Source organism: Girardinichthys multiradiatus, chromosome 15, assembly GCF_021462225.1.
Source record: "Girardinichthys multiradiatus isolate DD_20200921_A chromosome 15, DD_fGirMul_XY1, whole genome shotgun sequence".
Lineage (NCBI taxonomy): Eukaryota > Metazoa > Chordata > Actinopteri > Cyprinodontiformes > Goodeidae > Girardinichthys > Girardinichthys multiradiatus.
In genome coordinates, this window is record NC_061808.1 from 35,141,838 (window position 1) to 35,164,055 (window position 22,218).

The following is a 22,218-nucleotide window of genomic DNA, read 5'->3' on the forward strand; positions in this document are numbered from 1 at the left end:
ACGGAAAACATAACTGAAATCCTGTGAAAACATGGTCGCCCACCTAGATAGAGTGATAATCAAAGAAGCAGCTTTTTAGGCAGAAGACACTGCTACAGTTTCTGGAGTAATCAATGCAACACACCATTCCCACATGAAACATGGGGGTGGTAGCAGCATGCTTTGGGAATGCCTTTCTTTAGCAGGAACAGGGAAGGTGATCATAGATTATGGAAGTGTGGATGGAGCTTACTAAAAGCAAATCTTGGAAGAAAACCTGGTGGAGGCTGCGAAAGACTGGGGCAAAAGTTTACCTTCCAGCAGGACAACAATCCTACACATGGAGCCCGAGAATCGTTTACATCAAGGCATATTCATGCTTTAGAACGGTGCAAACAAATTTCAGACGTAAATCCAGCATCTATGCTTCCCATCCGATCTAACTGAGTTTAGAATAATCTGAAAACAAACAAGTATGTGTTGTAACATGTGAGTCTGTGGGAAGAGTCTGTGGTCCAGTCCTTAAATGAGGGAAAATGCCTGCATCTGGTAGCTTTGAACACGCAAGATAAGGCTGAGTGGAGTGGCCTGCAAGTCCTGCAACACCATAACAAAGGGTGGATTTATTGGTTCTAGCTGCACTGGTGTTTACAGAAAAACGACCCAGTGTAGATAACACACACACACACACACACACACACACACACACACACACACACACACACACACACACACACACACACACACAAAACAAACATGCAAAAACAGAAGTGAGCAAATCATCTATTGCTAACAACCTGCTGAGTGAGTCCAAGCACAGTGACAGGAGAGAGAGATGAGGTTCAGGATGGAAAATGGTCGTTACAGGTGCCCCATAAACACTGGCTTATCAGAACGCTGCTGTGGAACATCTGGACCGGATGTGTGAGCTGTGGCCTGTCTGCAGATCTGTTAACATGCGGATGTGATGCCGTACTAGACCACCTATTCTTTTCTTCTCTCTCAAAATAAAAATTGTCATCAGTTAGCTCTTATTCATTATTTTATTACAAAGGCAAGGTAAAACAGCAAATTTCAAACACTCCTATTTCTTGTAGTGTTTCCATTAATACATACTGCCACCTATTGGTCAATTATCCCAAACATTTACAGAGTGTAAAGTAAAGCTGATACAAGCTATTAAAATGTAAAAAAAAATAATTGTGTATTTATGGTTCCAGTAAAGGTGTGTTTTGCTTTTTTAAAGTGTTCATACATTACATTAGGGATGAGTGCTAGGGTTAGAGAGCCACAGAGAGCTTTCATGTACCTGAATGGTCAAATGTTTAATAAACAAAAGCAATAAAAATGATTCCACATAAATACATATGTCAATAAGTACTGACGTCTTTGCATTTTTGTCTAGAGGGCACTTATAAAATTGTTCAGCAAAGAATGTTGTAAACTAATCAGATTTGAGATTATAGCTTCTTCTGCTGCCCCTGTTGGTCAAAATCATTCTTCATAAACAGATCAATGATCAATGGTTAAAATTACATACAGTAAATTCTTACATTCTTGGACAGTTTTCATCTATTCTAAGAGTATTGTTTGAGTAATAAAGTACTGAAGGTGAAACAACCACAAAACTATAAATGTGAAAACAGACTAACAAAAGACAAAGATTCAAATGGAATGAGACAGTATTTGTTAATGATGTATGATTCCGTATGCTTAGCTTCTGTGAATTTAACCTGTTTTCCAAGAGTCCGTTTTTGCATCTTCGCATCATCACAAAGGACGAACAGTGAGGGTGAGGTCTGTGCCTCGCTGTGGGATGATGTAGCGCTCCTCCCTAAGCAAACGCAGGAGCAGGTCCTGGGTGTCACTGGGCCAGCGGTAGATCCTGGTGTTCTGCAGCCAGCTGGGCACATGTCTCTAACAGAAATAGAGGCAGCAGAACAGGTCAAGGGGCTATCACTCCCTCAGAGTAATTTTATCTCAGTTGTACAGACTATTAACTTCTTTACTTTTTTTTACATTTTAAAATTAGAATGAAGATGCCATTTGGTCTATACTATTGACAGGACATACCATCATTGCTGTTATCAGCTAAAGTTTAAATTCCATTCTTTGTTGTGGTAGTCCCAAGGAGTCCACTTGGTTCACTTCACTAACTGATAGAAGAGGGGATGGGTATTGGCTTGGTCTGCCTGCTTTACTGACACGCTGTCCATAGACAATGCATGAAGAGTTTTGAAATGAAAAATGGCTTTTACACTGTGAGAGAATATTTCCACCGAGAGGTTATAGCTAGTTAGTATCTTACCTTCAGTAGTGCTGGGCAAACACAATAGCAGACTTCTGCCTTGTTGAACCTACTGTACCCCCTTTTAAAAACTATATAAACCTCTAAATCTTCATGTTGATATTAAATAGTAAATTAACTGGTGATGGTATCACAGAATTAAGTACTGTTGCCTTGCAGGTTCTGGGTTACAGTCCGAACCTGGAGGATTTCTGCAGGGAGGTTACATGTTCTCTCTGTACATTTGTGGGTTCTTTCTGGGTTCCTCCCACTGTCCAAAAACATGACTGTTAGGTTAGTTGGTCTCTCTAAATTGCCACATAGTGAGTGTGCGTGTGTGCATAGTTTTCCTGTGTGTTTCTGGCCCACACACACACGTAATATGATGTTTTCGCTTTTATCTCAGGAGATAGTTGCATGGTGTAACAGTTGTTAGCACTGTTGCCTTGCAGCAGGAAGGCTCTGAGTTCATATCCTAGCCTTCATGCATAGAATTTGTATGTTCAACCTGTGTGTGAGTTTTCTCTGGGTATTCGGAATATCGGGTTAATAGGTCAATCTAAATTGATCTTAGGTGTGCATACATGATTGTTTGTCCTGTTTGTTTTTGTGTTCTGTATTGAATTAGCACACTGTCCATGAAGTACCTTATCCACAACTTGATATAGGAAAGATCTCAGGAGATGCTTAATACTCAGATGAAATAATAGAAAGTGTCACAGAACCTGCAGTTTGTTCTTACCTTAGTTGCATTGGGAAACAACACCGGAACCAGTCTGAAGTTCAGGCAGCCTTGTTGGATGAACTCATTTTGAATCTGTGACAGAGTAAATAAAAAAAAGTGATGATACAGTAGTGACAAGGGTCATATAGGTAATCTACTGCTTGGTTTTGATTTGATACATTAGGAATAAAAATTGTCCAGGATGATTGCAGATTGCCACAAGAGGGTGATGTTTACATCAAATACTGTCTGCAGCATGTGGACAGCCAACTCACCTGGTTGTGAATGTACTTGGTGTGGAGGCCGTGCTCGTCATCCCCGCCTCCCTCCACATCCTCCTTATACTTGGGGCTGATGACCACGATGATGAGCACCGATTTCTGTCAAACCAAACCACACTGTCAGCTTTTAGAAAATACTTTGCTGCAAATATGTTGACAGGCCATAGGTCAGGCTCACATCATTCAGGTAGCGATCCATCCATTTGTTGATGCCCATTCTTCGGATTGGATTGTCAAACATGTCGATCTGTGGAGATTCATGGCAGGTGAGTGTGTAAAATATGTGTGTGTGGATCAAACATTGATGGAAAGGTTAGGAGACTTACTGCTGGTTTGAACCCTTGGCTGATCAGAAACCTGACAAATTTCATGATTTCCTCAGCCGTGTCCACTGAATATGTGATGAAAACATTCCCTGGAATTGAGAGGTGAGTGAAACACCTTGAACCAGGAGACTGAAACATGACAGGCACCTGTTATATCAGGTTATGACTTACTGCTTTCCTCAGGCAAGCTGATGGTCTTCCTGACCTCCCCGGTGACAGCTCCTGGGCCTGCAATAGCTGAACAGTCCACGCTGACTTCACGCATCACATCACCAGGAGGTGGCGCACACTGAGGCAATAATCCACCGGGGAGGACATTTGGAGCTTCTTTAACCTGAGGCCTGATCTGTCGGCCATTCCTGCAGAAAGACAAAAGTGCTAATTCATCAGGAAGACAAAATGCAGAAAGTTTTATATACAACAGTGCTAAAAAAGTAGAAGTCCAACGACGAACTGTTGTTGAGGGGGTGGAGGGTCTTGATTGTGATGACAGTAATTGTTCTGGTGATGGGGTGTAGAATGGCAACACAGTCTCTGCACTGGAGCAGGGCCTGCAGACAAGGATGGCAGAACAAACATGAATCTCTTGTAAAGACAATGTGCACTAATGCCACACAGGATTTACAGAAATACAAATTTTCTAAGAGCTGACATATGAACAGTCTCTGGAGAGTATTATGTTCAGTAACATTGAATTCAGTGTTGTTTTGGAGCAACTATTGCAGTTACAGCAACATGACATCAGATGAGATACAGGACAGACCATATACAGTAGATCCATCTCAAAGTGGGTCTTAACTGAGAGTTTTAGTGTTTCATGACACGGTTTCTAAATAACATTATCAGCAAGGCCAGCCTTTTAGACCCTACTAGCCATGCAGCTCAAACTCCACCTGACCTTGACATACCTCTCTGCCATCTGACCGGATCTTTACTTCTGCTGAGTTAGTGAGAGACTTGTTGGAGTGTGATTGTCCTTTCCATATGAGGACTTGCAGAAGTCTCACGATTCTGTCTTGTGAGGCATTCTGTGATTGGTATTGTGAGACTGTGAGGTGTCAGGGTGCCCCTTTACAAAAATTACGAAAAAGGTTTTTGTGACAAAGTCAAACGTCCCTCAGAAACATGGTGATCTTGGATGAGCAGAAGATGGATGGATACATTTGTAAAATTTGAATAGCAGTTGGAATAATTGTTGTTTTTCTGTTTTTTGGTTTAAATGTTATTACAGTAGGTGATGTTTCACACTGTTTTGTTTGAAACAACCTGATGTTTTTTGTTAAACTTAAATGTTTCACATATCAAAATAAATTTTTGACAGACCAAAATAACTAGAGTAAAAACAAAACATGGATTTCAAAGAATGATTTCATGTAAAAAGTAAAAACAAAAACCATCCAACTCATCTCATATGTGAAAATTTAACAGGATTAACTGAGTCATCACATTAACTGTACCATCACATTAAAATGTACACTCAAGCTGTATTACTGCCATACCTGTAGAATATAAGGTTTTGGGACTTCAGAGAACCACAGTGAGAGTCATTATCTAGAAATGAAATGCGGGGAAGCCTCCAAGGAGTGACTGGCACACCAAAATTACTGCAGAGCGCATCAATAACTTGTGAATTTTGGTACTGATATGTTGAGTCATCTTTGGTTATAATTTTTTTATTGTAATCAAAGTTTTGAGGTACAAATGGACGATTCGAGAATATAATTTGTTTAACAAAACATTGTATGTGTTGGCTTTCTTATTTAAATCTTGACTTGAATTACATATTTACCAATAACAGTAACTATTCAGTCTAGTTGATTGAATTGAATATAGTGTTAGCAAAAAGTTTCTAACTTAATACAAGCACACCTTAATGTGTTTATCCTGATTGTTAGACTGGGCATCAAGTGACATGCACAGCAGTTCCACTGACCTGGTATACAAGGTGATTTGTATCCTGGCACATTGTACTGATCCCAGTTCACGTTTGACATGAGCGGTAATGGGGGCTCCAAGGATTCTGTTTCTTCAAAAGAATGGCAACAGAACCTGTCTGAAGGACCTGTAAGGCCCCTCCTGTAATCGTTCATGGGTCCTCGTTCATAGAATGGCTGTTGCTGTCTGACAAGGTGACCTGGCTGAGCCTCTTGTTGAGGTGCAAAGTGAATGTTAGGACAAGCCTGGAAAGCTGCTCTTTGTTCATACTGGCAAACGCCCTCAGGGAGCCTCCTAGGACCCATCCCACGCATTTCCCCATGAAAGCCATCCTTCTCAGCTTTCCTGCTGCTCTCTTCATGTCCGCCACATTGGTTACAAGAAGGGAGCAAGTCCAAGGCAACACTAGAGACTGCCATCCTCTCATCAGTCTCAATGGGAGTGCTTTGGTGAGAGCAAGGACCTAAGAAAACAAACCAAAAGCAAAACAAGGAATTTGACAGGGAACAAATTTTTGATCAGCATGACTGATCTGCAGGCACAGCAAGACTAAACAACAAAGTGTCACCTACCTTTGCGATTGTCCATTTTCTTCACAGTAACCTACTGTAGGGGAAGAAAGAATCTAAGAGAATAGAACAACCATAGTGACAAACAGATGTTACATAAGAACAGCCATGACAAGAACTGCAGTGACAGAGTCAGGATTAACAAAAACAAACTGCTGCTGCTACTAAATATGTCTATTCCATACTAAAAGTTAGACTATGAACATGGAAAAACCTTTGTCAGGAGTACGTTTACTCTGTCATTAATCTTTGTTACTGAACTGTGTGAAACATTACCACTACCTGTTCAGGCTAGCTGGAATGTAACGTGATCACACCGAGACTTGTACAAAGGTCAGAATTACTGATTTAAAGCCATGGCAGGTATGTCTTTTAGAGTAGAACAAAATCTCACAAGTTTCCTGTGTGGTCCAAACTTTAAAATAAGAACAAAAAACAAGAAACAAAGCCGAATGTGATCGTTCCCACCTTAACTTCAGTCTCCTACTGAGCAGACCTGTTCCGAGACAAACAGGAAACATTCCTGTTTGTCCCTTCCTGGTTTATGCAAAGTTTGCAAGTCTCATGACCCATTTATGCAAATAACATTGGGAAATGTATCCAGTGCTGTCCATCAGGTTGCTTCTTCAGCAAATACACACACCCTGTAGGGCAGACTGTTTGTTTATCATAAAATTGACCTGATTTTGTAAATGGGGAAGAACATTTAAAACGACATTACTACTCAGTAACACAGTGTGCACAGTGTGGAATGAGATTCTCTAGAGTTAATCTTGACTTGAAATACCACGGTATCATGATATTGTTAAAATTTAAAACAAAAATGCACAATATAATCTAACTGCTTTAATTCAAAAAAGCTTGCCAGCTAGCTCATAGTTGCCAACTATAGCTTTAAAACAGCTTTACCTTGGTAAGAGTGATGGGTGGCGCTTCTCAATACTCTAGTACACTGTAGTGCCTTCCTGAGGTTTGCTGTCAGACAATTTTCTGTCTTGCCACAGATGCTGACGTTTTGAAAAGTACATGTTAGGAAGTCTAAACTTGAGTAGATTTTGTGGAACATTAAGTGCTTGCATATCTTCAAAGTTATATACAGTACTGACCAAAAGTTTGGACACACCTTCTCATTCAAAGAGTTTTCTTTATTTTCATAACTATGAATATTGTAGCTTCACACTGAAGGCATCAAAACTATGAATTAACACATTTGGAATTATATACTGAACAAAAAAGTGTGAAACAACTGAAAATATGTCTTATATTCTAGGTTCTTCAAAGTAGCCACCTTTTGCTTTGATTACTGCTCCGCACACTCTTGACATTCTGTTGATGAGCTTCAAGAGGTAGATGGCAGGTAAAATAGCTGGTAGGAAACCACTGCTGAGGACAGGCAACAAGCAGAAGAGACTTGTTTGGGCTAAAGAACACAAGGAATGGACATTAGACCAGTGGAAATCTGTGCTTTGGTTTGATGAGTCCAAGTTTGAGATCTTTGGTTCCAACCACCGTGTCTTTGTGCGGCGCAGAAGAAGTGAATGGATGGACTCTACATGCCTGGTTCCCATCGTGAAGCATGGAGGAGGAGGTGTGATGGTGTGGGGGTGCTATGCTGGTGACACTGTTGGAGATTTATTCAAAATTGAAGGCATACTGAACCAGCATGGCTACCACAGCATCTTGCAGCGGCATGCTATTCCATCCGGTTTGTGTTTAGTTGGACCATCATTTATTTTTCAACAGGACAATCACCCCAAACACACCTCCAGGCTGTGTAAGGGCTATTTGACCAAGAAGGAGAGTGATGGGGTGCTGCGCCAGATGACCTGGCCTCCACAGTCACCGGACCTGAACCCAATCGAGATGGTTTGGGGTGAGCTGGACCGCAGAGTGAAAGCAAAAGGGCCAACAAGTGCTAAGCATCTCTGGGAACTCCTTCAAGACTGTTGGAAAACCATTTCAGGTGACTACCTCTTGAAGCTCATCAACAGAATGCCAAGAGTGTGCGGAGCAGTAATCAAAGCAAAAGGTGGCTACTTTGAAGAACCTAGAATATAAGACATATTTTCAGTTGTTTCACACTTTTTTGTTCAGTATATAATTCCACATGTGTTAATTCATAGTTTTGATGCTTTCAGTGTGAAGCTACAATATTCATAGTCATGAAAATAAAGACAACTCTTTGAATGAGAAGGTGTGTCCAAACCTTTGGTCTGTACTGTATATCGGTAAAAAAAAAGAAAGTTATAATGTTGCCTGGTGTGGAATTCATAGTGTTCTGCTACGTCATGACTAAGTATATTTTTATGGTTCCACTGACAGGTTTATATACTTGTCATAATAAAGCATCAACATGGTTGTGACTTGGGAGAGGTGTGATGCTTAAGTGGTGGGTTTCTTTGATATATCCAAATAATCCATGGCAAGCTGGCTCCTTTGGAGAGAAGATTTTGTATGCTACAGTGTTAAATGTAAAAAAAAGGTGTTATGTGAGTGTTTTTCCAGTGGCTTCATGTTAACGCCAGGGGTTCACAATCACCGCATAAGCCAGACTGGAATTTTTGGACTTGGTGAAAATTTCTGCCACATAAGCACTGCAGCTCTTACATATCATGTATGATATATATGTACCACTGCTACACAATAAACCATGACTTAAACACAAATAATGATAATATAAGCTAATCTCCCCCTCCTTGAACCGCAGAGACATAGTGAAAGAAAGTAGTGGAGGGGTTTGAGTGCTCAAATGCTTCTAGAGGCTATGTTGTCTGGGGCTTAAATGCCCATGGTAGGGTCTCCCATGGCAAACAGCCTCTGGGTGAGGGGTCAAACAAAGAGCAGTTCAGACACCTTCATGAGGACTATTACAATGAGGCACGTGACGTTGCCTGGTATGGCGGAGCCGGGGTCCCGCCCTGGAGCCAGGCCTTGGGTCGGGACTCTTCAGCAAGTGCCTAGTGGCTGGGTTACTCCTCGCAGGACCCGGACTGGGCCAAGCTTGAACAAGAGACGTGAGGCCATCCCCAGTGGGCCCACCACCTGCAGGGGGAACCAAGGAACCGGTGCAAAGAGGATCGGGCAGCAGAAGAAGATGGAGATCTCCACGACCCGATCTTCAGGTGCTTAAACTGGCTCTAGGGACGTGGAATGTCACCTCACTGGGGGGGAAGGAGCCTAAATTTGTACAACATGGGCTCTGGAACCCAGCTCCTTAAGAGAGGCTGGACTCTCATCTACTCTGGAGTGGCCTGCTGGAAGAGGAAGTGGGCTGGGGTGGGTTTGCTAAAGGCAAAAACTTGGGCCTGGGAGGAGTTTGGTGAGGCCATGGAGAAGGACTTCTGTTCGGCTTTGAAACAATTCTGGCAAATCAATCCGGCGGCTCATGAGAGGGAAGCAGTGCTTCGCCAACACTGTTTACAGTGGAGGTGGGGAACTGCTGACCTCGACTGGGGACATTATTGGGCAGTGGAAGGACTACTTTGAGGATCTCCTCAATCCTGCCGTCACACCTTCCCTGATGGAAGCAGAGACTGGAGACTCAGAGTTGGACTCGTTCATCAACAAGGCTGAAGTCACAGAGGTGGTCAAAAAGTACCACGGTGGCAAGGCCTCCGAGGTGCATGAGATCCGCCCTGAGTACCTCAAGTCTCTGGAAGGAGGGGTGTGTACCAACTACAGGGGGATCACACTCCTCAGCCTCCCTGGTAAGGCCTACGCCAGGGTATTGGAAAACATTAACTGACTGATTGAAATCAACAAGTTTTATCCAGCAAACTACTTACAACACACAGGCTAAGATTAGTAGCGACAGAACATGTTAATATCACAAATAGTTAAATTTATTATGCTAACACTTGCAAACCACATACAAAATACAGCTTTGTCATTCACTAAAGTCTGGTTAAACAAATGACCATTAAATAAAGCCAGGATAAAAAAAGTACACCCCTTTAGATTTGCTGGTTTTACACATTGTACAAACTTTTCTCTTCTGACATCATCCTTATTTAAAAAATTAGTAATGAGAAATTTGTGTTTTGTGGTTTTGTACGCTTAGGGTTAGCTTTAAGTATTTTCAAAACCTCATAAAGAGAAGATCATGTATTTGTAAAAGTCACTAGAATTGACAGCAGCTGTACTTTATTTTTAACAATTACTTATTCAGAAAGATCATGTCGCATGTCCAGAACAAGCATCAGAGGGCATAAAAAGTTAAACAATGTACTGCAGGCAACCAAAGCCTCCAACAGTCAGTGATCGACAGATGATGCCACGAGAATCTACTAGACATCACGATTAGCACTTGACAAACTTTGAAGGTAATAGGAATTTGGTTGTGTTGTTTATACAAACATGGTGGGTCAATGTTGGAACTATATATGAGTTACCCCATTCACATTAAGCCAATCTGCATCATGTTGTAAGGAGTAGTTCATATATTATGACCATTACCCTATGCAAGCTGCCTCAGGGCAACCTAAAATGTGACCCTTATGAAACTCTGTGAGATGTTTGTGATAATGATAAATGCATTAAGGTTCAACAGTGATGTGCCTGACTGTCGGCCGGTTGCCCTCACCCTGATAGTCATGAAGGGTTTTGAGACACTGGTCATGTCCCTCATTAAGGATGCCATTTAGGTCACTATGCCTACCGTGGAAACCATTCCACACAAGATGCTGTCTCCTCTGTGGTTCATAGAGCCCTAAGGCATATGGATAACAGGGACTCTTATGTGTGTTTGCTTTTTGTGGACTTGGTCCATAAATTCCCCACACTTGGACAGGTCTCCCCCTGTGCAACTGGGTTCTGGACTTCCTTACTGACAGACTGCAACTTGTGTTGATCCACAACATCTCCTCCTCTCCCATTACCCTTAGCACAGGCTCCCACCAGGATCACGTGATGAACCTCCACCTGTTCACCCTGCTCACATATGACTGCTTGGCAAAATACCCTGGCTGTCATATTGTGAAGTTTGTAGATGACACAGCTGTGGTCATGATGCATCAAGGACATCAATAATTCCGACTATAGGCAGGAGCTGGAACATCTGGAGTGTTGGTGCAGAGAAAAAAATCTCTGCATCAGTGGGGAAGACTGAGGAGGGACAGACGTTTACCTTCTTCTCTGCACTTTGGAGAGGCAGACGTGGAAGTGGTTTCCAGCTTCATGTACCTTGGTACATCTCACTAATGACTTCAAGTGGAGAGGGAACACCTCCAGCCTGGTGAAAAGATACACCACCTCAGGAGTCGGGCAGGACTGGGGAGCTCAGTCCTCACTCCACTCACAGCTGTGTGGTGGAGAGTGTTCTGTGATCCAGTGTCACTGTGTAGCGTGGAAGCTGCTCTGCAGCAGAGAGGAAGGTGCTGCTGAGGGTGGTGAAGGCTGCAGTAAAGACTGTGGGAGGGAGCCTACCATCCACCTCTGACATCTACACCACCAGATGTAGGAACATGCCCTCCTGCATAATTGAAGGACCCCATGCACCCCCACACACACTGTTTGTCCTGCTCCCCGCAGGTAGGAGGCTGAGGAGCATGATAGCAGAACTACTAGAGATGCAGCTTCCACCCTGAAGCTGTGAATCTCTTTAACACTGATGGAGCTCTGCTCTGCTAGAATAGACATTTACATTTTGTCATGATATGTCAGAGGTGTTCAAAGTTGATCCTTAAGGGCCGGTGCTCTGCATGTTTTAGATGTTTCCCTGCTTTAACACCCCTGATTCAGGTGATTGCAGTCAGCAAAAGCCTGTTAATCAGCCATAGAAGGAAATCAGGTGTGCTGAAGCAAGGAAACATCTAAAACATGCAGGAAACCAGCCCTCGAGGACTGACTTGGAATTCTGTTATTTTTGTGTTTTATAAATGATTTGTATTACACTTTTTTCAATTTTCTGGGACCAAAGTAACCAAATTCCATTCCGCACCATGTAAATCGGACAGAATGTTAATAAAGGATCCTCGAATCCTTGAGTCCTTGAATTAATGAAGTATACAGGGGTTGGACAATGAAACTGAAACACCTGGTTTTAGACCACAATAATTTATTAGTATGGTGTAGGGCCTCCTTTTGCGGTCAATACAACATCAATTTGTCTTGGGAATGACATATACAAGTCCTGCACAGTGGTCAGAGTGATTTTAAGCCATTCTTCTTGCAGGATAGTGGTCAGGTCACTACGTGATACTGGTGGAGGAAAACGTTTCCTGACTCGCTCCTCCAAAACACCCCAAAGTGGATCAATAATATTTAGATCTGGTGACTGTGCAGGCCATGGGAGATGTTCAACTTCACTTTCATGTTCATCAAACCAATCTTTCACCAGTCTTGCTGTGTGTATTGGTGCATTGTCATCCTGATACACAGCACCGCCTTCAGGATACAATATTTGAACCATTGGATGCACATGGTCCTCAAGAATGGTTCGGTAGTCCTTGGCAGTGACGCGCCCATCTAGCACAAGTATTGGGCCAAGGGAATACCATATGATATGGCAGCCCAAACCATCACTGATCCACCCCCATGCTTCACTCTGGGCATGCAACAGTCTGGGTGGTACACTTCTTTGGGGCTTCTGCACAACGTAACTCTCCCGGATGTGGGGAAAACAGTAAAGGTGGACTCATCAGAGAACAATACATGTTTCACATTGTCCACAGCCCAAGATTTGCACTTCTTGCACCATTGAAACCGATGTTTGGCATTGGCATGAGTGACCAAAGGTTTGGCTATAGCAGCCCGGCCGTGTATATTGACCCTGTGGAGCTCCCGACGGACAGTTCTGGTGGAAACAGGAGAGTTGACGTGCACATTTAATTCTGCCGTAATTTGGGCAGCCGTAGTTTTATGTTTTTTGGATACAATCCGGGTTAGCACCCGAACATCCCTTTCAGACAGATTCCTCTTGCGTCCACAGTTAATCCTATTGGATGTGGTTCGTCCTTCTTGGTGGTATGCTGACATTACCCTGGATACCGTGGCTCTTGATACATCACAAAGACTTGCTGTCTTGGTCACAGATGCGCCAGCAAGACGTGCACCAACAATTTGTCCTCTTTTGAACTCTGGTATGTCACCCATAATGTGTGCATTTCAATATTTTCAGCAAAACTGTGCTCTTACCCTGCTAATTGAACCTTCACACTCTGCTCTTACTGGTGCAATGTGCAATCAATGAAGACTGGCTACCAGGCTGGTCCAATTTAGCCATGAAACCTCCCACACTAAAATGACAGGTGTTTCAATTTCATTGTCCAACCCCTGTACTTAGTGCCTGGTGACCTTTACTCACTGTTTCACTGACAGTTGGATGTTCCAGTAACTACCTGGTAACACAATCCCTCCACTGGTGATGCCACCATTCATCTTATCTAGTGTTCATGCTGAATGTGCCAGCATGTTGAAATCTGAATGATTTGGATTTAATTTTTGGACCTTATCTCGATGTTTAAATTTTCTCAGTCAGCGAACTAGAGCAATGGATGAAAACCCATGTTGGCATTATCATGGCAACTCAGTCAGAGGGAGAGAGTCTATGAAGGCCAAAATCCATTTGAATTTAGTTGTTTTCTATTCTGTCTGTTTGAGACTGGTTAGCACCACAGTCATAGGGTTGGTGGATGGTGAAGCTCTATGATTTACAATTGAGAAAACTTTCATAGTAGTGTGGTTCAGGAGAGTACTCAGCTCATGGGTCTTTGCCTTGCAAGTCATGGTCTTAACCAGCTCCTGTCGGAAGCGGCGGCTGACCATGCAGTAGAGCAGAAAGTTGGTGGTGGAGTTGAGGTTCTGTAGCATGTTAGCCAAGTCCCCAGCTACATTGATCGGAATGCTGTAGTCATTCCTGTTGAAGTTTTCACCATTGTACCTGGTCCTCAGGATGCAGTATGTGACAAAGCGAGGCAGACTAAGTACAACAAAGGCTGCAGAGACAGTTCCCAGAAGGAAAATAGTTCTCTTCATAGGACCTCTGGTGTTCTTTCCATACATGAAACGACGTTCCTCCTTAGTGAAGAGGTTGCTGGCCCGGCAAAGATGGTACCCAATGAGGTAGTTGAATATGATGACTAACACAATGGGGACTCCTCCAGAGAGGAAGGTAGCTATCCACACTGTAACTGTAGAATAAGTGTGATTGCGATATCGACACCGAGGGAGTGTCATGTTCTCTCCATCTATGGTTAAGTTTGCAGGCGTGACAATGTTGATCCAGCCCATTGGCACGGACACCAGGTGGGACAGCAGCACAATAGCTGTACAGATCATTTTAGTAACCCAGGATTGAGAAAAGTTCTGTTTGGAAGCTGTGCTTCTGAGGACGAGGTAGCGTTCGATGGTAAACACCACCACAATCCAGGAGGAGCTGTAGAGAGAGCCGTACTGTAAGAATCCAAGAATACCACACCATGGGTAGGAGTGCCAGAAGGGTTGCAGGACCCAGAAGGTCAGAGTCAGGTCCAGAAGTATAACCCACACCAAGTAGAAGGTGTCTACAATAGCCAGACAGCTTAGGTAAATGATGGCTGTGTTGGACATTCCACATTTACGAAAACAGATCATGTAGAATGTGAAGAGGTTGGCTGGAAGGAAACACAAAACCAAAAAGTCCCATGATTGATATCAGCTCATAAATGTCTGTTCTTTTATTTCTGGAATTCTGTTTCCCTTGTATTCAAAAGCAGTTTGTCTGGTGAAAACAGCTGCCTTACTGTGCTGATAGCCATGATTTCTTTACAATTCTTTACAATTCTTCAGTCTGATTGCAGCTTCTCCAGCATAGATTTATACTATTTTTGTCATGTTTTGATGTGCTGGAGGGTGTTTTGAAGAATTTCATTCTTAATTTCCAATCAAATTCTTTCCACCCTGGACTATGGGTGGTCTCATAACCCTTTTCACAAACCTCCTCTCATTCCCCATTGTCAACCACAACATTCATTCCTGGTTCCCACTTTTGCTTTAAATCTAGAGAGTTGTCAGAGAAATGTATTTGTAAATGCTTGTAGATATTTTCCTCTTAATATTTTCCTCCACATATTTTATCATAAATCTTTTTAAAGGTGATGGGTGTTGTTTCAAAGTAAGCCATTCCATGTGTGATGGAAGGTGATCCCTTAGTTGCAAGTACTGGTAGAACTGCTTAGAACATTGTCCATATTTGTCCTGTAGCTGATTAAATGACTTAAACGTTTCTCAGTTAAATAACTGATAAACTGTTATTAATCCTTTCCCTGCCGATCTCCGATACCCAGAGTCCAATTTGTTTGGAAAAAAGTCAGCAATCTTAGCTATTTTCACTATGCGTGATATTGTAATAGGTGCTCCTATTTTCTTCCTTGCCAGGGAGAAAACCCTTTGAGTACAGACAACCCATTCATTTTCGTTTTGTAGATCCTTCCATTTCTTTCTCTCTCTCCATAAGTGGCATATTTTCAAGAGGCACCAGCGGGCAGGTATTGTTCTCCAAACTAATGTAATTTGTCTTCTCATTCTGTACAACCCTTTTGTCCACATTTGAGTTGTGCTGCCCTTCATTGCTTTCTCTATTTTGCCTAGTAGGGAAAAGTGGAAAATCTGCCATCTAGTCAAGTTTGACTTTATTTGTGCGATTAGTCTACCATAATTTATGTTAAACAGCTGTGATATTTGTGATGTAATCATCACAACCAAATACTTGACTCATTTTTTGGACCAATTGAAAGTAACTTCTTTATCTTCTTTATCTATCTCTGTTTGCCATTTGCCCACCAACATCATAGCCTCTGACTTTGTTTCATTAACTTTGTTGCCTGATATTTCCCCAAATTCTCTTAAACTGGTTATAAGCATAGAGATTGAACTCAAAGAGTCAGAAGTATACAAAATAACATCATCTGCATATAATGACATTTTATGGATCACTCCTCCTGCTGTTACTGACTTCTAGGGTGTGCCCATATACTTTCTGCCAGGGGCTCAATACTAATGGCAAATAACAGGGGCGAAAGGGGACATCCCTGTCTAGATCCTCTTTTCAAACCAAAGTACTTTGAGGTGTATCCTTTTACTCGCACTTTGGACGTGGGTCCAGAATATAGCAGAGCAATCCAGTTAATGAAATCCAAATGAAAGCCCTTTTTTTTCAGTCAGTCTGTGCTCCAAGTATTGCCAGTCCACCCTTTAAAACGCTTTCTCAGCGTCAAGGCTAAGAAGCATTGAAGGATCCTTTTTTTGTCTTGCCACAGAGATCACATTTAAGGTTCTTCTAATATTGTTTATCTGTAGATGCCCCATATAAACAGTGTTTGGTCTGATGTTTCTATTGTGTGAATACATTTTTGAATTTGCTTTGCCAGTATTCTAGTTAAAATTTTCACATTGCAGCAGAGCAAACTTATTGGTCTGTAAGATTAACAATTTGTGGGGTCCTTGCCTTCTTTGGGAATTATAGATCTTATTGCTTCCGACCAGGACTTTGTGGCTGATATTTTTTCATTAAAAATCCTTTTATTATTTGCCCTATAAATTTTAGGTTTTATTACCTATAAGCCATAATCATTAGAATAAACAGGAAAACACATTTGAAATACACTATGTTGCCAAAACTATTAAGTCACCACCAAATCAATTAATTCTGGTGGCTGCAGGTGTATAAAGTTTGGTGTGGATAAACTTGACAGGCCTGCACAGAGTTCTGACCTCAACCTTATAGAACACTTTTGGGATGAGTTAGAACAGAGGCTATAATTCTGGTTTTCTCAACTAACTATGAACACACTCCTAAACCTTGTTGAAGATATTTATGGAATAGTTAAAGTTGCTATTGCTGGCAAGGTTGAGTCCTTCAACATATTGGACCTTTTAGATTAAGAATAAGATGTCATCAAAGTCAATGTACATGTAAAAGTGGACAGAAATACTTTTGGCAATATAATGTATATCAGTCTGTGTGTAATGAATCTAAAGGCTATATAGTATATAAAGACAAACCTGGAATACCCACGATGCAAAGTAAAGGGTAGTAGATTTTCTGCACAGTTACAAACACAGCAACACTGGCTTCTTCCATCATTCATCCACTTCGTACATGTAACACCTGCAATAAAGCCATTAAAAATACATTCATTAAATGTAGTCCTTTTATACACATAGACACAATTTACATACTAAATCCCAAGGCCAAAGTTTTTAGATGATTTCTAAGGTCTTTGAAACAGTTAATATTACATAGCCTCTTGCTGAGCCATAACCTAAGAAACTTAACGAGGTTATATATAAAACATATTTACTTAATGACTCATAAAAACATTTGAAAAAAATATTATTTTTCCTAGTGTTGCTTTCATCTATATGTGACTAATGAGGAGGAAGCAGAGTAAATTCCCATAGAAATATTTTTTGCTTCTACTAGGGAAGCTCTTCTGGCTTTGTTACACAATACCAGTAGAAAAATAGGCATTAATATCTTTATCATTGCTTGGTTTTCTTCCACCATACTTACTATTCATGGTTCTTTTCAAATCATCTGAACTAAAGCTGGCTAATCAAACAGAAAATATTATTTATTTTTTATATTCTAATTGTTTTAAATCAGTCAAACCTGTTGGACCTTGGGCGGTGCTCCTTCAAGCTATGCAGATGCCATTAAGGGGTCTTGTACACAGGTGCCTCCAGGCTGATTATGGCTCCATATGTACAAGGCTTTGTTAAAGAGAAGGAGGGATCTAACAGACTGAAGGGCCCAGAAGGAGGGATTCATTCCCTTTATAGCTGAATGGAAGAATATGTTCCCCAACTGATGCTAATTGCTAGATCACATGAAAAGGGAGAGAATGATGGAATCAGCCATGTGTTCAAGGTGCATCATTTATTTGATCCTGTGCTTGATGGGTGTTTGGTGCTGAACCACTCCCACCAGAGCTTCTGGTGAGCTAGTCATATTTTCCCCAGGATACATACTTGTCCTTCTTCCTGACCATTGTGACTAAAACGAACAAACTTCATAAAATCTAAAACATAATGAAATCTAAAATCAAAAGCCTCAAATCAATACCATGGACCATAGTCCACATAATCCTCAAAAGTATCATCCCATTAGGTCAAATATTCAAATTTTAGTTTCTTGTTTGTGAAGGAGAATATAAAAATATCAAGTAGGACTGATGCCACTACAGGGATCAAAGCAGTCGTGGCTTTGCGACTCGATAGCGCAGGAAATAGAAGCAGTTTCATCGTGTATGTCTGGGATGTTGTGTAGTCCTACAAATACTGACAGGAGCTGAGGAGGACTTTAGGTCACATTTAACAGTGAAAAAATCAGCATGAGGATAAGACTGTCTCGTTTGAATTGTATTTATTTCTAGTCAAGATATTTATGAGAGTAATCAGGAGACGTTTGGACAGATAGAAAAAGAATTAGAAACACAGCTTTGCTCTCTTGATCAGATGGTTTGTTTAATCAGGGAACAGCTGCCCTGTTGCTTGGTAAACTTTGACTTTTGGATTGATACTGGTACAAGGTGTAAAGAGTGCACCCACAGCCCATTAAACAAGGTAAATCAGTTCAGGACAAACAAAGGAGGGAAAATTCCCATTTAGGGAAATGAAACACATAACACTTACAGCAGAACTTGAACAAATAAGGTCTGGAGATTTACATGATCAGTATAATTTTCGTATTACTTCTTCTATTTCTTAGTCATTTTTCCAGCTCCAAAACTGGTAGAAACCCCAGTTAGTGTATTCTGCAACTATAACTGGGTAACAAGCCAAGCCATCATTTATCACAAATCTCTTCCCTTTATGTTTTTATATTAAGAAGAAAAGAAAAATAGAAATTGAATTTTTGGTTTATAGAGCTGCGTTCACACTATTTCCTTTTCCTTTTTGGTATATCTAAAAGCGAACATCTACACATGAGCGTAACAGATCTGACCTTTCACATGCATTTTAAATATCCTTGTTTTGCTTTTAGATAAGTAACAACTTCTTGTTCCACATCAGTGGCGTCTCCAAACCTCCAGAGCATGAATGGTTTTATAAGCCTTGACGTGTTATGTTAAGCAGAAGTCCGGTCTGAATGCTAGTGATTACACTTATCCCTTACATCAATTGTTTTATTTACCAACTGAAAAATATAGCAAATCCATTTGAAATAAACCATGATTAGTTAACTTCAAATAATAATTATTGTGTTAAACTCTGAAGTGATCTTGTCTTGTCATTCAACAAAATGATTAAATGTTGAAAATCGTCGACTCTTCCTCAGAAAGCTCCCATTGCAGTTTTGTACCTGAATGCTGACCCAGCAGACCCAGAAACAACATCAAAGCCAACAGAGAGTCCAGTCAAGTCTGAACCAATCCTGAGCAGTTTGTCAGATCCAGTTGCTGTTAGTGTTCTTGTGTGCATTGAATGCTTTGCTGGATTTGACAACTTTTTGCGTGTAGTTTCTGCAGAGATGTATGTTTTTCCTCCTGCTGGAGGCTGGTGACTATCTCCAGGGGCCATTGGGCAAGAGGCAGGTGGACAGGTCGCCAGTATCATACCTAAGAGACCAATGAACCTAACAGTCATGTTTTTGGATTGTGGGACTATGAATCTTTATTGGACAGTTTAGAAGGCAGGAAAAGGGAGGGGGGGGGCAGACATGCAGAAAATGGCCTGGTCAGTAATAATCAAATTCAGTTTTATTTATATAGTGCCAATTCACAACACATGTCATCTCAAGGCACTTTACAAAGTCAATTCAATGGAATCATACAGATTTCAAGTCGGCTACAGTGACTTGAAATCTGTCACTGTACACAGCTGTTTTTAGAACCCAAAACAGCTGCATAAAAGGACTAGTCTCTGTATAAAGGACTCAGAAGTTCAGAAGTTTAAATACTACACCTTGGGAAGTCAGAGATAATGACATCTTAGTTTGTAAGCTTGTGATTACTTATTTTAAAATATCTGACTTTAATGGACCACACATCTGTGGGTGCGTTTAATGGCAACACCTCAAACATGGATCAAAATTCCGCCAGACTGGGAACTTTACGCAAATACTGAGAAAAAGTATGTAAGCTTCTGAATTTGAAGAAAGTTACAAAAGATTCTCTGAAACATTCTTTGTCTCTGTTCTGTCATTTAGCGAATAGAAATTATTTTGGTCATTCTAACTAAAATAAAACAGAAGAAGTTTAGCCTGATTTAATTTTATACAGTGAGAAAAACCTGATGTTTTTTTTTCAGTGTAAATACTTGGTTTCAACTGTAATTCCAGCCCACAAAGTCATAAATGAGTCTCAGAAAGAGTGTAAAATGTTTATTGGTCTTTTCCCGAATTCCAAACGCCAAAAGTCACTGAATTAACAAAACAAGAATGTTAAAAAAATGGAAATGTCAGATATAAAGGAGCGAGGTTAGCCACACTTAAAAATCATTCAGCTGTACAACTGAAAAATGAGGAATATCCAGCAGTCATCAAACCATCTGTGATGAGACCAGATCTTCTCTGGGCTGAATCCCACTCATTTCTACTAAGTCCACTTTCAGACTTCTTCACAAGATACCTGAATTGGTCCCCGAGCTTTTCCTGACTAAATATTACAATGACCCTTTAAAGAACCACCTGAAATAAAGACTTGGTACATAATTTATATCATGAAATTAGAAAAGGGGAAGTAACTCAGCAGGTAAACTGGTTTATGATCAGCTGCAGTCCTGAAGTAATGGATGGATGGTGTGCAGGAGAAAAGTTGAAGAGCCTTGGACCTCTTCATAAATGAACTTCTCTCAAAAAAAACAAACAAAAAACAAACACGTGCAATAGACCAAAGTACTCAGATGAGTGAGAAGAACGTGCAAATTCTTCCTTGCTAATCACACGTGGCCCAAAAGGACAAAAGGAAGCAATGTGGCTGGGTGGGAATGCAGCGAGCTTGCTTAAAGAAGCTCATATAAGACAACAACTGAATAAATCAAAAAAGTAGGGATGATGTTTTATGAGGTTTTTTTCAGACAGAAAAAAATGAGAGAAAATATACTATGGCATCAGATTTTAAAAAATAACACTGGAGCTGAACCATGCACTGTTTGGTGCCTGCTCAGGTGCTCGTCATTCCTCTCTGGTATTTCCATTATTATTTTTGTGCAGGAAAAAAATAAAATCTGGAACAGAGGCGGACAAACTAAGACAAGCTTTTCTTATTTACAGAGAATAAAGATTATTTTTTCGCATGAGCACCCCCACTAGGTCCAGTCTGTAAGCTTTCATCTGCAGAGTTCAGACACCCAGCGAGTCAGAGAGTCAGGGGTTTTTTTCAGGAATGTGGATCTGAAATGCTCGAGCTGAGCTGAGGAAGCTGAACAGATTCCTAAAACAAAAAAAGGCTGGCTGCTCCACAGTTTTTTTTCTTATTTAAATACAGCACTTCTTGGGCCAGTCCTGCCCCAGCCAGAGTCATCCCGAGCCCTGGAGGGTTGCAGGGTTGAGGGGTGGGGTGGAGGGGGTCAGCAGGTGGTTTTTGGGGTCAGCAGGTGTTTAAAGATTATCCCCAGGTTGGTACTGAGGCTCGGTGGCTGTGAAGTAGTCCTCCAAGAAGGCCTGCAGGTACTCGAATGTGGGCCTCTCCTCTGCGTCCTTCTTCCAGCACTGCAGCATCAGCTCGTGCATCGAGATGGGGCAGTCCTGGGGGCACGGCATCCTGTAGCCTCGCTCCACCTGCTCCAGAACCTCACGGTTGTTCATGCCTGGAAATCAAAACGAGAGCAGGGGGTGAGTGAGGGCAGCCACAGGCTCCAGAACAGATCAATAGCAGACGCTTTAATGTTTGTTCAAACTGAGCATTATCATGTCTCCTGGGTGATCTGATTGTGTGCGTAAATACACCCCCACATGGGCACTCATTGAAACCTTCAAATCAGGTGTTCAGAGAAGCAATGTGAGAAGAAAACAGTGCCAGGGGAGGGTTTATACTGTGAAAAATTATTTTGTGTCTCCAAAAAACAATTTAAACAATCAAACACGTTTTATATTGTAAAAATATCTGCAAAACTAACAAAAACTGATTCAGTAAAATCATTGGACAATAATTTATTTTTAGGTACAAAATATTCAATTTACATTCTTTGCAGGACA

General features: G+C 41.3%; 3 protein-coding genes across 8 annotated transcripts in view; all 3 read right to left on the bottom strand.

Annotated features, from left to right (window-relative positions):
• Window positions 1–1,008: 1,008 nt before the first annotated feature.
• traf3ip2a (TRAF3 interacting protein 2a) lies at window positions 1,009–6,631 on the bottom strand. 3 transcript variants are annotated; one of them, XM_047388365.1, is made up of 10 exons: window positions 6,570–6,631; window positions 6,105–6,157; window positions 5,531–5,995; window positions 4,052–4,148; window positions 3,769–3,956; window positions 3,598–3,686; window positions 3,450–3,518; window positions 3,266–3,370; window positions 3,009–3,083; window positions 1,009–1,896 (listed from the first exon to the last, which is right to left on the bottom strand). In XM_047388365.1, the coding sequence occupies exons 2-10, from the start codon at window positions 6,118–6,120 to the stop codon at window positions 1,750–1,752; spliced, it is 1,251 nt and encodes a 416-aa protein (XP_047244321.1). In that variant the 5' UTR covers window positions 6,121–6,157; window positions 6,570–6,631; the 3' UTR covers window positions 1,009–1,749. The 3 variants fall into 3 exon arrangements, with proteins under 3 accessions (XP_047244321.1, XP_047244323.1, XP_047244322.1); XM_047388367.1 differs by having other exon boundaries at window positions 6,105–6,138; window positions 6,570–6,588; XM_047388366.1 differs by lacking the exon at window positions 6,570–6,631 and adding an exon at window positions 6,384–6,561.
• Window positions 6,632–13,682: 7,051 nt separating this feature from the next.
• Window positions 13,683–17,160, bottom strand: LOC124881899 (probable G-protein coupled receptor 139). Its single transcript, XM_047387807.1, has 2 exons — window positions 17,082–17,160; window positions 13,683–14,692 (listed from the first exon to the last, which is right to left on the bottom strand). The coding sequence occupies exons 1-2, from the start codon at window positions 17,158–17,160 to the stop codon at window positions 13,683–13,685; spliced, it is 1,089 nt and encodes a 362-aa protein (XP_047243763.1).
• Window positions 17,161–20,388: 3,228 nt separating this feature from the next.
• fynb (FYN proto-oncogene, Src family tyrosine kinase b) overlaps window positions 20,389–22,218 on the bottom strand; it is a 92,238-nt gene continuing 90,408 nt past the window's right edge. For all 4 annotated transcript variants that reach the window (XM_047387803.1, XM_047387806.1, XM_047387805.1 and 1 more), the window contains one exon: window positions 20,389–21,830. In XM_047387803.1, coding sequence (XP_047243759.1) covers window positions 21,622–21,830 — 209 coding nt within the window. In that variant the 3' untranslated portion in view covers window positions 20,389–21,621. The remainder of the gene's footprint in view (window positions 21,831–22,218) is intronic.

Bases quoted from the DNA above. Each gene is read 5' to 3' on its own strand.
- traf3ip2a (XM_047388365.1), bottom strand. The intron at 3,687-3,768 runs GTAAGTCATAAC...TCTCAATTCCAG, and splicing joins CAGCTTGCCTGAGGAAAGCA to GGAATGTTTTCATCACATAT. The intron at 3,519-3,597 runs GTAAGTCTCCTA...GAATCTCCACAG, and splicing joins GCCAAGGGTTCAAACCAGCA to ATCGACATGTTTGACAATCC.
- LOC124881899 (XM_047387807.1), bottom strand. From the start codon at position 17,160: ATGGAAGAAGCCAGTGTTGCTGTGTTTGTAACTGTGCAGAAAATCTAC. The intron at 14,693-17,081 runs GTTTGTCTTTAT...GTTTCCTTCCAG, and splicing joins TTGCATCGTGGGTATTCCAG to CCAACCTCTTCACATTCTAC.